The sequence below is a fragment of the Macaca fascicularis genome, chromosome 14, assembly GCF_037993035.2.
Source record: "Macaca fascicularis isolate 582-1 chromosome 14, T2T-MFA8v1.1".
NCBI lineage: Eukaryota > Metazoa > Chordata > Mammalia > Primates > Cercopithecidae > Macaca > Macaca fascicularis.
In genome coordinates, this window is record NC_088388.1 from 57,383,255 (window position 1) to 57,401,347 (window position 18,093).

The following is an 18,093-nucleotide window of genomic DNA, read 5'->3' on the forward strand; positions in this document are numbered from 1 at the left end:
TTCATCTTTGCATTCCTGGTGTGTGGTATAAGAGACATACATTCAGTGCTCAGTATGTTTGTTAAATTGAATTAAAGTGAATTTTCTAAGAGGTGTTCTGAAAAGTTAGTGACCATTGTTCTGCCTCTTGGTGAATGTGAACATTTTTATGTTGATGCAACATTAGTTTTATGGTCATATTGAAGATTTCACTATGTACTACCTCTTCCAGATCATTTCTAAATATTGACATCACAGTAGTTACATTTTCACAGGTCTGTGAAATGGAATACACAGGCAGTAGAAATTGGATGATGTGATTGTAGCTGTAACTCAGCTGGTCAACACACATCGTTGCTTAGATTACATAAAGTATAAAAGTATTCAAAAAGTTTTTGATCATTTTGTGCTGATTAAAATCATGGTGCAAAAATTCTGAGCCTTAGTCTTTAATTAAAATATAGCTTTTAAATTAATCTTTATACTCTCAAGGCTTTATCGAAAGCATGAGTCAAACATCCTACATATAATCTAATATTATGCAATTCATATAGTGTTTGCTGCCTTCTTAGTTTGAACTTGGTGTTAAGGAAAGTGAATGTATTATATCTTAACTATCTTTCTCTTTCTTAGAAATATAATTTTAATTTTTCTGCTTCAGAGTGTGACTGCATATCATCATAATGACGTTGTCTTTTCTTTACAGTAGACTCTTACTTAGCTAATCAGTGCCTATTCATTAATCTGTCTGAGCCCAATGGTGTTATAATTTCCTTCACCAAGAGCACAAACATATTACCTTCTCCAGGGGGTTTATTTGCTTGTTTTTCAGTGACCTCTGATTCATTTCTATTTAATCAGATAGTGCTAACATACTTTCTCAAGGTGAAATTAGCATAAGTAAATATTCTTTGTAGTTACTGTCCTCTGCTGTTTTGATTTCTATGAATGCAACAAAATAGTAGGAAGACTTTAAGAGACATTTTTCATTTCTTGGATTCCCTTTTCTGGATATGGAGGAAATTGCTGTCATAAAATTTTGTATGCTGCTGATTAACCAACCGTTAGATACATTTTTATGTAAGTAAAATTGCAAAGAACAGAAAAAAAGTGAACTTTTTAAGATGTAGCCCTTAAGCTATAGTTGCATGCTAGTCAGGCAATGTAGAGGCAGCTAAGAAATTGGTGGATGTGCATATCACTGGTTGATAACAGGCTCAATGAAGTAGGCCTTTGCTGGCCTGCACTATTATAATATATAGTAATTGTCCAGTAGGCCATTTTTCTGGCTATTTTGTTTTCCATAGCTTTTTAATTGCATTTTAAAACTAAATATCTAGGCGAATAGGATGAGACAGAGGAAATCAGAATGAGCTAGAGAGATAAAAAGTATTAAAATAAGAGTTTGCAGAACAATATGATACTGATAAATACTTAGTAAGAACCTATTGATAAATGAAAAAGCTCTCTTGTCCGGTCTAGTTTGATAAACCACTAGGATGAAAGCAACTTTTCTCCCCACAAAAGTCATCATAATCATCATTATTACTATGAAAAAATCAAATTTTGACTTATTCAGAAAATGTTCATGAGTTAGATTTTTAAATAATTAAAAATATAAAGAAAATTAGTAAAAATGTAACTGTTAAAAGACATAGAGATTAGTATACTTATGTACAGTGTAGACCAGCAGTTTGGGAAGTATAATGAAATTACACCATTTTATTCTTTCATCAATGAAGTATAAAAATATATTCCTGAGAGTTGAAGAATAGACACAGGGTTGCCCCTGTGATGAATCTAATTTCATCTGTTTGGTTGTCTTTGGACAAATCTGGTTGTTGTCTTAGGATTGCCCTCAGGTGTTGGAGTTGACAGTAATGAGGATGGCTGACATTTGTTGATATTGTATTATGAAGAATTGAAGTCAGCTTTTAAGCTTGTTCTTGTAGTTTTGACCTAGATCACTTATTGAAGTAATAGCTTTATAGGCTTGCCATGTTCTGTTAAGAGTCTAAAGATACATTGTTTCTGTATTACAAGCCCATGTTTACTTTATACACACTGCTCATGGTTTTACTGATGTTGGTCATTATGTGTACTCAGCTTTCACCCTTTCAGGCCGAAGGGTCAAATTATTGTCTGATTTTTCCACATTCAGACCCTTTTCATTTCATATACAATTTTTGAAGAGTTGTGTCAATTTTAATGGCTTTTTGGCTTTGACTCAGATCCTATAGAAATTCCCAGGGTTAGGGCTGGGCACATTTGTGCACGCCTGTAATCCCAGCATTTTGGGAGGCCAAGGCAGGTAGATCACTTGAGGTCAGAAGTTCGAGGCCAGCCTGGTCAACATGGTGAAACCCTATCTCTACTAAAAATACAAAAATTAGCCGGGCGTGATGGTGCATGCCTGTAATTCCTGCTACTCAGGAGGCTGAGGCAAGAGAATGACTTGAATCCAGGAGGTGGAGGTTGCAGTGAGCCGACATCGCACCACTGCACTCCAGCCTGGGAGACAGAGTAAGACTCCATCTCAAAAAATAAAAAGAAATTCCCAGGGTTAGTCTTGGTTTATTTTTATTATTGCTAACATTTGTATAGTATTTTACTATGGATAAAAGCCTTAGCTGGTCATTAGACTTTGGTAACTAATTAGACCCTGATAACTCACTGTATTTTTCAGTTGAGTCAATTTGCATTATGTACCTTAAGGTATTACCTTCCTGTTGCTCACTCTCAAAGTGTATCTCCTTCATTAGCTACGACTATTATTGTACACTTACACTCACCTTCCCATATTTTAGCCCCAGTTAAGCTTAGTGTTTCCCCACCTGCAAGGGCTTTGGGTCATTGCTAATCTGGAGGTTTTAGTGTATATTTGCATACTTCCTCTACCAGATCCTTTCTCTAAATATTGAAATAAGAGCCTAGCACTGATCTTGGAAAACCTTGTTGCTTCCATTTTTACTTCCAGGCAGGTACCCATCTCTTCCCATCCTTTCCTTAAATATGAAGCAGCACTACTTCCAAGTCCTATGGAAACTTAATTTTAATAGCCTTATTTTTGTTATTTAAAAATTTAAACAAAGTGATTGCTTTTGTTGCAGATTTTGTGGAGAACCACCCTTTTTGGCAAGCTCAGAAGAGAAGCTTTTTGAATTAATAAGAAAAGGAGAACTACATTTTGAAAATCCAGTCTGGAATTCCATAAGTGATTGTGGTAAGTATAAGTGTGTTATTATTTGCTAAAGCTAATATAAGTAACATAAGAAAGTTGGCCAGTGGTTAAAATGTTTTAAATCTCTGTTTCGTCATTAAATTTACTTGTGGAAATGAACACTATTTACTTGTGGAAATAGAAATATCTTCACTGTGATTGTTCATCATCAAAACTTTCAAAAACAGAAAATACGTAATAAAAGTTAAAGAGGAAATTTGCTGATCATCTAGCTAATGTTTACTATAGACCATTAAACTAGGTAATCCAGGCAATAAAACTTCACTTTAGGCTTTAAATTTTATTTATTAGGCATTTATACTGATGGTTTTTATTGTATACTTGATATCTTTCTTTCCTGTTATACAGACCTAATCCTAAAAAATTGTAAAATGTGTGCTATTAATTATAGTTAAAATAAATAAGATTTTTCAGGATTTTTTTCTTACTTTTAGCTAAAAGTGTTTTGAAACAACTTATGAAAGTAGATCCTGCTCACAGAATCACAGCTAAGGAACTACTAGATAACCAGTGGTTAACAGTAAGTTACAATATTACTTCTTTCTTTCTGACACGCTACCATTGCTCATTTCTTTTTATTTTGTCTTGGAGTTTTCTGTATAATCTTAAAACAGTCAGTTAGTTTGATTTTCTGTCAAATTAAAAAACATTGAGTCTTGACAAATTTCTGAAAATGGGCATTTTCAAACTGTTAGAACTGTTGTCACAGTTGTATATATATATTTATAGAGGTTTAAATGATCTTTGTTCAGTGTCATGAAAGTATCATGCCCAATAGAACAGAGCTGAAAAATGTCCAATATTATAGCTCTGGAAAGTTGAAACAGTCTATATAGTTCAGTGATGTAAAACACTGGAACCACTCACCTCTCTTTCAACTCTTGGGGTGTAGAAAATCTTTAGGGACTCAGAAAAGCCATGATCTCCAAACAGTGGCAGTCTCCTGGTTTGGAATTTTATTTATTTACATATTGCTTTCTGCCGTTAGACTAAATTCTTCAAGCACAGACCTTGTGTCTTACTGATCTTCGTATCCCTGCATCCAAACATTACCTGGTCACAAGAGGAACCTTGGAAAAGGCTACTGCTTATCCCTCAATATTTATTCTTCTCCTTCTATAATAATAAGGATCCTGACTTTTGGTTGGAAACATTGCTGTCCAGTTAAAAGACTCTTCCCCAGTGTTCTTTGCTAGTTATCGTGATGGTCAGTGAGATGCAAGTGGAAGTGGCTGCAATTTCTGGAAAGTGTCCTTAAATGGAGCTGGTGTGGCATTTCTCATGTAGTTCCTCTTTCCTGGTAGATGCAGATGTGAGTTTGAGTAGCCATATTAGATTATAAAGTGGAATCTGGAAATGGCAGAGCAACAAGATGCAAGAAACCATAATAGTAGCTCACAGAGCTGCCATGTCAACCCTTCACTGCCTACCTCCAGAATTTATGAATGGGAAACAGACTTCTGTCATCTTTAAAATACCCTATAGTGTGCAGCTGGACCTAATTTCGATTAATACAATCCTCAAACAATTGCTGAATGAGTGAATGATTCAGTAAGTGGATAGGTCTGTAGATACCTCAGAAATTTTTCTGTGAACTGAGATTAGAAATTATTAGAGCCATATGGGAATATTACTAGAGAGTATTCATCTATTAAAAATTGTAGATCTATTATTTGCTAGATACTGTGTTAGGTATTGGGGATACATGATATAATTACATTTAAAATGTAAATTAGCATATGATATTTTTTTTTTTTTTGGGGACGGAGTCTCGCTCTGTCGTCGGGCTGGAGTGCAGTGGCACAATCTCGGCTCCTGGGTTCAAGCGATTCTCCTGCCTCAGCCTCCTTAGTAGCTGGGCACTAAGGAGGCACGTACCTCCTAAAGGCACCTACCACCACACCCAGCACATTTTTGCATTTTTTGTTTTGTATTTTATTTTGTATTTTGTATTTTTGTAGACACGGGGTTTCACCATGTTGGCCAGGATGGTCTCAATCTCTTGGCCTTGTGATCTGCCCGGCTCGGCCTCCCAAAGTGTTGGGATTACAGGCGTGAGCCACCATGCCCGGCCGATAATATTCTTAAAAGATCATTCTGACTATTTGGGTGGGGAATGGCTTGGAAATAGGGAATTAGATAGATGTTGAAGTAGTACTGTTGAGAGATAATAGTGACTTGGATAGAATAGAGATGAAGAGAAAAACGTGAGTTATATTTTAGAGGCATAATTGATAGGATTTGATGATGGATTAGATGAAGAATGAGGATAAGAGAAGAGATAAGGATGACATCTAGATTTTATTCAAATAACTGGTTCGATGTTGGTGCCATTTACTGAGATATGGAAGACTGTAGGAGAAATAGATTTCTTTCTGGGACAGGGATGGTGAATCAAGAGTTCTGTATTAGATAGGATCAGTTTGCAATGCTTATGTGGCATCCAAGTGGCGATACCAAACAGATAATTGAATATATGAGTTTGAAACTGGAAAGATTTAAGATGGAGATATAAATTTGAGAATCATGAGTATACAAATACCACAAAGCCATTGGACTGAAGAGATAAATAAGGAAGAAAATACAGATAGAGAGAAGAGGCCCCAGCAACATGTCTTTAGGCACTAAAACATTAAGAACCTCAGATAAGTTTAGATACATAAATATATAGTGATATCACCCTCCTTTTAAATTACCTAATTTTCCTTTGGCAATTTCTAATCATTGCTTTAAATAACTTTTTTTTTTCTTTAAGGGCTAAAAATAGTCTTCATCCAAGAATGAATTCTATTTGCCCTCTTCTATGAATGTGTTGCTCTCTCAAAGGATTCTGTGCAATAATTATTTCTGGCCTAAAGTAATTGTGCAAATGAGTTAGCAGCTAGATCACTGCAAAACTATATTGAGTAGGTTTGTAGTACAGCAAAATAAACTGTAAAACAGATGGTGTGCCTTAGAAATTTATCTCTTTTCAGCATCACACAACATTCGGGTTGGGCCATTTAATTATTTGTTTTCTAATTAGCACAACTTTATTTCTGGCTTTGGTCATTTTTCTAGTAGTCTCCATTTTTGAGCCTCTGTAACATTTGTCTCTATGAAGTCTTTGCCAAATGGATAGAGAAGTGACAGATATTGTGTGCTATATCGGATTGTCCTAAGGAATTCAGTGGATGAAATTTAGAATACTGGCATTTTACAAACTTCTAAAAGGCAAAACTCTTCTTAACCACTTGAAGTCTTACTTTCTATGACTCATATCCTCTGTTTGAAGTAATCTAAGGAAAACATGATAGTTCTCTCAGCGCCCTGCTGCTTTATAACCAGAGCTTACCTTCTGCAATACCTAACACATAGTAACATTTTTCTATAAAAAGTTTCTATGGTTTAGCCTATGTACTGTGCATTTTGAAATATGGTAATTATCTGAAAAGTATTCTAAGAAAAATAACTATTTCTCTTGTACATTTAAGGGAATGGAATTTCAAATAAACACATACATATTGTCATCCTGATTTAAAAAGTCAGAGGTTAGATGTAAGGAAAAATACCCAAGAAATGACTTTCTTGCAAAGAAAGAGTTTGACTCTAATGGCCGGGAATATGCCGGTTCTTTTCTTTCGTTCATTTCTTCCTTGTTTCCTTTTACTGTCAACTGTGGTTCAGGAGTTAATTGCTTCTTATTAGGTAATTGCCTTGGTATTCCTTCAAAGTCTCTTGGTGGCAAATAACACCAAGAATTTACATTTTAAACAAGTTTCCCAGGTATTTCTTCTGCCCACTTATGTTTAAAAGCCACTGCTATAAATTAAGGAAGCCAGTTTTTTTTTTTTTTTTTTTAATGTCTTGCCAAAATGTAGTTTGAGCTTTAATGGTATTCAAACATTAATTCCTTCAACACATTGTGTGTGCACGCACGGGTGCGCCTACCAGGTACCAAGTGTAGGTATAAAATATAGTTAAAGCCACATAAGACATGGTCTCTGACATAAGGAACTTACAATTTAGTAAGGAAAACAACCTATGTATAAGATTCAATGCAAGGAAGAAAATGATAAATGACATAAGAAATTACAAAATGACCAGAGGTATGGAGGCAAGCAAGCGTGAAGTCAGAAAGTTTAATTTGACTGGCAGATAAGAAGCTTGAAGGAAAGAAGTGAGAAATGAGACCAGAAAAGGAAAGAAAATTGTGAGACTAAGAAAGAAAAGAAAATCATGAGTGGACTTGAATCCAGGTTACAATTTTAACTTCATTTCATAGGTAGTAAAGAACAGTTGTATGCTCTTTGAAATGAAAGAAATTATTAATATCGTTAAAGTGCATCAGTCTTGCCAGGTGGCTTATTTTAAATAGGACCTCAATCACCCAAATGTCTATATTGATTGTAGCAAGTATCATTTTATTTAATCCATCAGGTACTAGAGAGGTACAAAGATGAATAAAACAGTTCTTCTCCTTGAGTAATTAATTTACCACAAGTAAGTCTGTACTTTGCTTTGTAGTCACAACCTTGCAAAAGCACTTTGTAATCAAGGTGTAGGGACTAATTTCAGAACAGTCTTTCCTAATGTATGAACAGGGCCTTTGTTCATTAATTTACGTATTGTTATTCGGGTTTTGATCATTAGCTTTTGACCTCTAGCTTTAACATATATACTCTGTATAAGAGGATGGAAATTTTCTGATACCTAACTAATTGTTGGCTGTTATTTTTTCCTTCTGTATATTTTCATCCTAAATATGTTAACTCTTACTTTATTTTACTGTATGTAGTTATTCATACATTCTGAATTAATCTTATATATGTGAATACATTTTTGAGTCTCTAATGAAGCTTTCCATAAGAATTACGTTAAGGAGGCCAGGCATGGTGGCTCACGTTTGTAATACCAGCACTTTGGGAGGCCGAGGTGGGTGGATCACAAGGTCAGGAGTTTGAGATCGGCCTGGCCAATATGGTAAACCCCATCTCTACTAAAAATACAAAAATTAGCCTGGCATGGTAGCGGGTGCCTCTCGTACCAGCTACTTGGGAGGCTAAGGCAGAAGAATCGCTTATCGCTTGAACCCAGGAGGTGGAGGTTGCAGTGAGCCAAGATCGCACCACTGCACTCCAACCTGGGTGACAGAGCAAGATTCCATCTAAAAAAAAAAAAAAAAAAAAAAAAAAAAAAAAAAATTTATGTTAAGGAAAAGCTCATGAGCCAGGACACTTGGGGATTTACTCAATATTCAATTATTGGTTATTACTCAATAATTCAACAAATGTTTATTAGATAACTACTATGTGCTTTGGAGGACACAAGGATCAGTCTGGCATGGTCCCTGCCCACAGGTTGCCCACAGCCTAATAAAGGGTTTAAAACAAAAACACTGGCAGAGAATGATAGATCCACAAGGACGTAATTGTACTATAACAACTACTACTAAATTTCCAAGAAGAGAGCTATTATTCTTTTAAGCAAGCTTGTCCAACTCACAACCCAGCACAAATTCATAAACTGTCTTAAAAACGTTATGAGATTTATTTATTTATTTATTTATTTTTGGCTCTTCAGCTGTTGTTAGTGTTAGTGTATTTTATGTGTGGCCCAAGACAATTCTGCCAATGTGGCCCAGGGAAGCCAAAAGATTGGACACCCCTGCTTTAGGGGATTATAAAAATTACTGAGGGGTGGAGGTAATATGTGATCTGGCTTTTTTAAAACTGGGTAAAAATAGAAATTAATGTAGGAGTCTGGGTAAGGAAGGTAAGAGAATTCTAGATAGAAATAACTTTTCAAAGGCATAAAGATAGAAAAAATATGAAGTATACTCAGAGAATAATTTGTAGTTCCTTTTTTTTCTATAACCATAGAAGGCATATAGGACAGTAGTGGGAAATTGTGTTGAAAAGGAAGGTTAGAGCTATTTTGCTCTAGACCCTAAGACTTTACATTTGATTCATTTGGCAATGACTTACTACTAAAAGGCACTCAAGTGCCATGATCACTGCTGTGCTTATGTGAGTTTTCTCTTTTATCCCTCTCACCCTTGGAGCATTATGTGAATGGACTTGGATGAAGTCTGTGGGCTAGAGATAGTGATTAGATTCTGAGGAAAGAACTCTTATTCGAATGGAGTATCTTGCCTGAGGTAGTTTGAATCTCAGTTGAATCTAGGAAGAGCCCTAGGAATAAATTGGAGTTGAAGGTCTTGAGGGAACCCATATACACAGGTCGTGGCTAAAGGGTGGAAGGAAGCAGGATCTTAATGAGGAGGTGAACCAAGAGTCGGGAGTTAAATAGAAACGATGAGTATTGGAACAGGCTGGCAACAAGTAGCCAAGTGTCTGAGACTCTATCAGTTAGTGGGTTGGTGGATACATTGTTGGCCAGGACTGACAGAACTTCAGGAAGAGTTATCTGGCAACAGTGTGTGATAAACGTTGTCATGGTGGCAAGCAGAAACCGGAGAATTGAAGTGAACTGGGATGAGATAACAAAGACTGGAACTAGGGCAGTGAGTGGGAACAGAGAAGAGGGGAGAAAGAAGACCTAAGAAAGAAAACATAATTTTATAATTTTATAACTAAGTAGACGTGTTAGGTAAGAGAGTAAAAGCAATCAAAACTGCTTCTTAGGTGACTAGGAAAATGGTATGAGAAAAAATAAAGTCTAGAAGTGCTGGTTTTGTAGATTGGAACAAAAATGAAGTGTTTTGGAACAATCTGTTCAAACTTTTATGTTTAAATTATAACAAAAAAGAATTTTGAAAAATGACAAGTCTCCTCAGATATTTTTAGGTTGAACTTTAAAAATTTTCACCATAAATGTAATTAATTGCAAGGGATATAATTTCTCATATAAACATTTGTAATTAAAAATAAAGCTAATATCAGTTTTTACCCATATGGGACATCCATCTCATTCATTTTTAGATATTTATGAGCAAGTTCTTCTTTAACAGAAACTAGGTTATTCATTCTTCTCTTTGAATGTGTGTTTCTATTCTACTTCTTCCACAGAACTTTATCCTAATGTAATAATAATTTTGCTTGAATGGATTTTATTAATCACCTATAATTTGTCTCATTTTACAAAAAAAAGTTCAAATTTATATTTAAATTTTTGTTTCTGTTTCCTGGGACTCTAAGGCTGTATAATTTCTAAAAATTATTTAAGAATGACTTTTCATTATGATTATTATCAGTAGTATATAATCAATCAAGAGAACATGATTTTATTTTTTTAGAATTATTAAACTAACAATATTATATTGGAAATGCTTTAGTGGATAGATAGGGCTGCTTTCCCTCCCGATTAGTTCATGCATACATGATCGAATATTTCTATTGTTAGAATGAGACAATGTTCAGCAATATTGTATTGTTTTTATTTCTTTTATTTTTTTTATTTTTTATTTATTTTTTTTGAGACGGAGTCTCGCTCTGTCGCCCAAGCTGGAGTGCTATGGCCGGATCTCAGCTCACTGCAAGCTCCGCCTCCCGGGTTCCCGCCATTCTCCTGCCTCAGACTCCCGAGTAGCTGGGACTACAGGCGCCCGCCACCTCGCCCGGCTAGTTTTTTGTATTTTTTAGTAGAGACGGGGGTTTCACCGTGTTAGCCAGGATGGTCTCGATCTCCTGACCTTGTGATCCGCCCGTCTCGGCCTCCCAAAGTGCTGGGATTACAGACTTGAGCCACCGAGCCCGGCCTGTTTTTAGTTTTTATAGACACTAAGAACCTTATATAAATAAGTGGATATGAACGAAAGGACTTTTGACATAGTAGTGTTATGCAGTTGATCACAGCTGTTTATGTTTCAAGACCACTCAGTGAAGGGCCTGCTAGAGGACATTCTGGTTCCTGCCAAGATACTGTGTCTTCTCTGAAGATTAAACCTGAAGTAACTTTAGAGAGAAACCTCATGATACCAGGATTCAGAGAAGAGTGAGAAATCCCTGGGAAGATAAAGGGATAGCTTGAGCTGGTGTGGGTAGTGGGTGAGGGTGCAGCCAAAGGAGGGAATTAAAATGGAAACACAAAACAACCCAGTTTCCCCTTTTGCCTCTCATCACTTGCTTTGGGACACCGATGCTTATCTCCTCACAAGGGTCTGAAGTAATAAAATCAGAGCAGCACTGAAGCCCTAATTGAATGAGAAGCCAAGGAAAATGGGTGGGAATTAACTCGTTGTAGGCATTGACTTCTTACCTTTTGGCCTCCAAACTCTAGGACTGCTGGGTGATGCTTTCGGTGTACTCTAGGAGTGCCTTCTCCTCAGATTATTTCTCCTGGCGGGAAGAGGTGGGCATGTGTGAAACCCTGAATTGAGGAGTTGCTTAGTGGGGCAGGCTTTTGGTATCTAGGATTCTTCCCCATACTCTTCCTTGATCTCCCGAGTCCAAGGGCCAGGACTGGCTCTAGATCCATGCCTTGTCTTCTGGGGTGCCAATGCTTCCCAGGAAAAGCTCAGAGGCCAAGTTTCAAACACCATTAGAAGAGAGTTTAGAATACGCAGTCCTAGAATTTAAAAATTTACAAAGTGAACATACTAAGAGAGATAAGGGAAGATGTTGATAATATGACGCAAGAATAAGAAATAAAAACAGAACCAAGTAGGTATGAAAAATATAGTAGTTGAAATATAGAATGCAGTGATATAGGATACATAGTAGATACAGCTAAAGAATGAATTTTAAAACTAGATGATCAGATTGTAGAACTTTATACAGAAGGAAGCAGGAGAGGATAAACAAATTGAAAATAGAAAAGATATATAGGGTTAAATGTAAAAGTGCCAAAATCTATCTAATAGGATTCTCAGAGAAAAAATAAAAAGAGGGAGGAGGAAATCTTTTAAGAAATAATGGGGATAAATTCATCAGAATTAAAGAAAGAACTTAGCTTTAAAGAAATGATAGACTAGCCAATAAGAGAGAAGAAAAAAACTGACAAATAGACATAATGAAATTTTAAAACATTGAAAAGAAAAATTCTAAAAGCTCCCAGAGAGAATGAGCAAATCATATAAAAAAGAACAACAATCACATTGACATCCTACTTTTCAGCAGCAACATTGGATGCAAGAGTAACTGGAGTAATATGTTAAATATATTAAGGGAAAAAGACCTTTCAATTTCAAATTTTATATCCATTCAAATTGTTATTCATATGAAAGGGAATGATTAAGATATTTTCAAATATACAAGAGCTCAGAGGGTTTGCCACAAGAGTCCTACAGTTAAAACACATGGTAGAAGTACTTACAGAGGAGGAAAAACAAATCCAGGAGATGCCACAAGAGCCGTGTGCAGCAAGAGTCTTTAAATATCTTGGTAGAGTTTGCTGGTATCAAAAAATACAAAAACAACACAAAATCAAAGAAGAGGAAACATAATCATAATAACCCAGAATTAAAATTCATGATAATATCCACATCACGAGCACTGGGAAGGGGGAAAGGGCATGGGAGCAGCACATGAAAGTGTGCTAAAGGAGAATATGGAGGCATCAGATTTTTAAAGTAGGAAGGAATGAAAAACATATAAAGAGTGGGAGACACTGAAATAAAAATGATACGGAAGGGGGCAGGAACTGAAAATTAATGATATCTTTTTTTTTTATTCTTATTATACTTTAAGTTCTAGGGTACATGTGCATAACGTGCAGGTTTGTTACATATGTATACTTGTGCCATGTTGGTGTGCTGCACCCATCAACTCGTCAGCACCCATCCACTCGTCATTTACATCAGGTATAACTCTCAGTGCAATCCCTCCCCCCGCCCCCCTCCCCATGATAGGCCCCGGTGTGTGATGTTCCCCTTCCCGAGTCCAAGTGATCTCATTGTTCAGTTCCCACCTATGAGTGAGAACATGCAGTGTTTGGTTTTCTGTTCTTGTGATGGTTTGCTGAGAATGATGGTTTCCAGCTGCATCCATGTCCCTACAAAGGACACAAACTCATCCTTTTTTATGGCTGCATAGTATTCCATGGTGTATATGTGCCCCATTTTCTTAATCCAGTCTGCCACTGATGGACATATGGGTTGATTCCAAGTCTTTGCTATTGTGAATAGTGCCGCAATAAACATACGTGTGCATGTGTCTTTATAGCAGCATGATTTATAATTCTTTGGGTATATACCCAGTAATGGGATGGCTGGGTCATATGGTACTACTAGATCTAGATCCTTAAGGAATCGCCATACTGTTTTCCATAATGGTTGAACTAGTTTACAATCCCACCAACAGTGTATAAGTGTTCCTATTTCTCCACATCCTCTCCAGCACCTGTTGTTTCCTGACTTTTTAATGATTGCCATTCTAACTGGTGTGAGATGGTATCTCATTGTGGTTTTGATTTGCATTTCTCTGATGGCCAGTGACGATGAGCATTTTTTCATGTGTCTGTTGGCTGTATGCATGTCTTCTTTTGAGAAATGTCTGTTCATATTCTTTGCCCACTTTTTGATGGGGTTGTTTGGTTTTTTCTTGTAAATTTGTTTGAGTTCTTTGTAGGTTCTGGATATTAGCCCTTTGTCAGATGAGTAGATTGCAAAAATTTTCTCCCATTCTGTAGGTTGCCTGTTCACTCTGATGGTATTTTCTTTTGCTGTGCAGAAGCTCTTTAGTTTAATGAGATCCCATTTGTCACATTTGGCTTTTGTTGCCATTGCTTTTGGTGTTTTAGACATGAAGTCCTTGCCCATGCCTATGTCCTGAATGGTATTACCTAGGTTTTCTTCTAGGGTTTTTATGGTATTAGGTCTAACATTTAAGTCTCTAATCCATCTTGAATTAATTTTCGTATAAGGAGTAAGGAAAGGATCCAGTTTCAGCTTTCTACTTATGGCTAGCCAATTTTCCCAGCACCATTTATTAAATAGGGAATCCTTTCCCCATTTCTTGTTTCTCTCAGGTTTGTCAAAGATCAGATGGCTGTAGATGTGTGGTATTATTTCTGAGGACTCTGTTCTGTTCCATTGGTCTATATCTCTGTTTTGGTACCAGTACCATGCTGTTTTGGTTACTGTAGCCTTGTAGTATAGTTTGAAGTCAGGTAGCGTGATGCCTCCAGCTTTGTTCTTTTGACTTAGGATTGTCTTGGAGATGCGGGGTCTTTTTTGGTTCCATATGAACTTTAAAGCAGTTTTTTCCAATTCTGTGAAGAAACTCATTGGTAGCTTGATAGGGATGGCATTGAATCTATAAATTACCTTGGGCAGTATGGCCATTTTCACAATATTGATTCTTCCTATCCATGAGCATGGTATGTTCTTCCGTTTGTTTGTGTCCTGTTTTATTTCACTGAGCAGTGGTTTGTAGTTCTCCTTGAAGAGGTCCTTTACATCCCTTGTAAGTTGGATTCCTAGGTATTTTATTCTCTTTGAAGCAATTGTGAATGGAAGTTCATTCATGATTTGGCTCTCTGTTTGTCTGTTACTGGTGTATAAGAATGCTTGTGATTTTTGCACATTAATTTTGTATCCTGAGACTTTGCTGAAGTTGCTTATCAGCTTAAGGAGATTTTGGGCTGAGACAATGGGGTTTTCTAAATATACAATTGTATCATCTGCAAGCAGGGACAATTTGACTTCTTCTTTTCCTAACTGAATACCCTTTATTTCTTTCTCTTGCCTGATTGCCCTAGCCAGAACTTCCAATACTATGTTGAATAGGAGTGGTGAGAGTGGGCATCCCTGTCTTGTGCCAGTTTTCAAAGGGAATGCATACAGTTTTTGCCCAATCAGTATGATATTGGCTGTTAGTTTGTCATAAATAGCTCTTATTATTTTGAGGTACGTTCCATGAATACCGAATTTGTTGAGCGTTTTTAGCATGAAGGGCTGTTGAATTTTGTCAAAGGCCTTTTCTGCATCTATGGAGATAATCATGTGGTTCTTGTCTTTGGTTCTGTTTATATGCTGGATTACGTTTATTGATTTTTGTATGTTGATCCAGCCTTGCATCCCAGGGATGAAGCCCACTTGATCATGGTGGATAAGCTTTTTGATGTGCTTCTGGATCCTGTTTGCCAGTATTTTATTGAGGATTTTTGCATCGATGTTCATCAGGGATATTGGTCAAAAATTCTCTTTTTTTGTTGTGTCTCTGCCAGGCTTTGGTATCAGGATGATGTTGGCCTCATAAAATGAGTTAGGAAGGATTCCCTCTTTTTCTATTGTTTGGAATAGTTTCAGAAGGAATGGTACCATCTCCTCCTTGTACCTCTGGTAGAATTACGCTGTGAATCTGTCTGGTCCTGGACTTTTTTTTGGTTAATAGGCTATTAATTATTGCCTCAATTTCAGAGCCTGCTATTGGTCTGTTCAGGGATTCAGCTTCTTCCTGGTTTAGTCTTGGGAGAGTGTAAGTGTCCAGGAAATTATCCATTTCTTCTAGATTTTCTAGTTTATTTTAGTAGAGGTGTTTATAGTATTCTCTGATGGTAGTTTGTATTTCTGTGGGGTTGGTGGTGATATCCCCTTTATCATTTTTTATTGCGTCTATTTGATTCTTCTCTCTTTTCTTCTTTATTAGTCTTGCTAGTGGTCTATCAATTTTGTTGATCTTTTCAAAAAACCAACTCCTGGATTCATTGAATTTTTGGAGGGTTCTTTGTGTCTCTATCTCCTTCAGTTCTGCTCTGATCTTAGTTATTTCTTGCCTTCTGCTAGCTTTGGAATGTGTTTGCTGCTGCTTCTCTAGTTCTTTTCATTGTGATGTTAGAGTGTCAATTTTAGCTCTTTCCAACTTTCTCTTTTGGGCATTTAGTGCTATAAATTTCCCTCTACACACTGCTTTAAATGTGTCCCAGAGATTCTGGTATGTTGTATCTTTGTTCTCATTGGTTTCTAAGAACATCTTTATTTCTGCCTTCGTTTCGTTGTGTACCCAGTAGTCATTCAGGAGCAGGTTATTCAGTTTCCATGTAGTTGAACGGTTTTGATTGAGTTTCTTAGTCCTGGGTTCTAGTTTGATTGCACTGTGGTGTGAGAGACAGTTTGTTATAATTTCTGTTCTTGTACATTTGCTGAGGAGTGCTTTACTTCCAATTATGTGGTCAATTTTGGAATTAGTGCGATGTGATGCTGAGAAGAATGTATATTCTGTTGATTTGAGGTGGAGAGTTCTGTAGATGTCTATTAGGTCTGCTTGCTGCAGAGATGAGTTCAAGGATTCCTGGATATCCTTGTTAACTTTCTGTCTCGTTGACCTGTCTAGTGTTGACAGTGGGGTGTTGAAGTCTCCCATTATTATTGTATGGGAGTCTAAGTCTCTTTGTAAGTCTCTAAGGACTTGCTTGATGAATCTGGGTGCTCCTGTATTGGGTGCATATATATTTAGGATAGTTAGCTCTTCCTGTTGAATTGATCCCTTTACCATTATGTAATGACCTTCTTTGTCTCTTTTGATCTTTGATGGTTTAAAGTCTGTTTTATCAGAGACTAGTATTGCAACTCCTGCTTTTTTTGGGTCTCCATTTGCTTGGTAGATCTTCCTCTATCCCTTTATTTTGAGCCTATGTATGTCTCTGCATGTGAGATGGGTCTCCTGAATACAGCAAACTGATGGGTCTTGACTCTTCATCCAGTGTGCCAGTCTGTGTCTTTTAATTGGAGCATTTAGTCCATTTACATTTAAGGTTAATACTGTTATGTGTGAACTTGATCCTGCCATTATGATGTTAACTGGTTATTTTGCTCGTTAGTTGATGCAGTTTCTTCCTAGCCTCAATAGTCTTTACATTTTGGCATGTTTTTGCAATGGCTGGTACCGGTTGTTCTTTTCCATGTTTAGTGCTTCCTTCAGGGTCTCTTGTAAGGCAGGCCTGGTGGTGACAAAATCTCTAAGCATTTGCTTATCTGTAAAGGATGTTATTTCTCCTTCACTTATGAAACTTAGTTTGGCTGGATATGAAATTCTGGGTTGAAAATTCTTTTCTTTAAGAATGTTGAATATTGGCCCCCACTCTCTTCTGGCTTGTAGAGTTTCTGCCGAGAGATCTGCTGTTAGTCTGATGGGCTTCCCTTTGTGGGTAACCCGACCTTTCTCTCTGGCTGCCCTTAAGATTTTTTCCTTCATTTCAACTTTGGTGAGTCTGGCAATTATGTGTCTTGGAGTTGCTCTTCTCAAGCAGTATCTTTGTGGTGTTCTCTGAATTTCGTGAATTTGAATGTTGGCCTGCCCTACTAGGTTGGGGGAGTTCTCCTGGATGATATCCTGAAGAGTGTTTTCCAACTTGGTTCCATTTTCCCCCTCACTTTCAGGCCCGCCAATCAGACGTAGATTTGGTCTTTTTACATAATCCCATACTTCTTGCAGGCTTTGTTCATTTCTTTTTCTTCTTTTTCTTTAGATTTCTGTTCTCGCTTCGTTTCATTCATTTGATCCTCAATCGCTGATACTGTTTCTTCCAGTTGATCGAGTCGGTTACTGAAGCTTGTGCGTTTGTCACGTATTTCTCGTGTCATGCTTTTCATCTCTGTGATTTCGTTTATGGCCTTCTCTGAATTAATTATTCTAGTTATCAATTCTTCCACTCTTTTTTCAATATTTTTAGTTTCTTTGCGCTGGGTACGTAATTCCTCCTTTAGCTCTGAGAAGTTTGATGGACTGAAGCCTTCTTCTCTCATCTCGTCAAAGTCATTCTCCGTCCAGCTTTGATCCGTTGCTGGCGATGAGCTGCGTTCCTTTGGAGGGGGAGATGCGCTCTTATTTTTTGAATTTCCAGCTTTTATGCCCTGCTTTTTCCCCATCTTTGTGGTTTTATCTGCCTCTGGTCTTTGATGATGCGGTACTGATGGGGTTTTGGTGTGGGTGTCCTTCCTGTTTGTTAGGTTTCCTTCTAACAGTGAGGACCCTCAGCTGTAGGTCTGTTGG

At 37.0% G+C, this 18,093-nt stretch overlaps 1 protein-coding gene across 6 annotated transcripts in view; it reads left to right on the forward strand.

Moving 5' to 3' along the window:
* STK33 (serine/threonine kinase 33) overlaps window positions 1-18,093 on the forward strand; it is a 213,532-nt gene that overhangs the window by 157,372 nt on the left and 38,067 nt on the right. For all 6 annotated transcript variants that reach the window (XR_012423415.1, XM_065528598.2, XM_065528600.2 and 3 more), the window contains 2 exons: window positions 3,090-3,202; window positions 3,655-3,740. Coding sequence is in view for 5 of the 6 variants with exons in the window: in XM_065528598.2 (XP_065384670.1) it covers window positions 3,090-3,202; window positions 3,655-3,740 (199 nt within the window). In the remaining variant the exon portion in view is untranslated. The remainder of the gene's footprint in view (window positions 1-3,089; window positions 3,203-3,654; window positions 3,741-18,093) is intronic.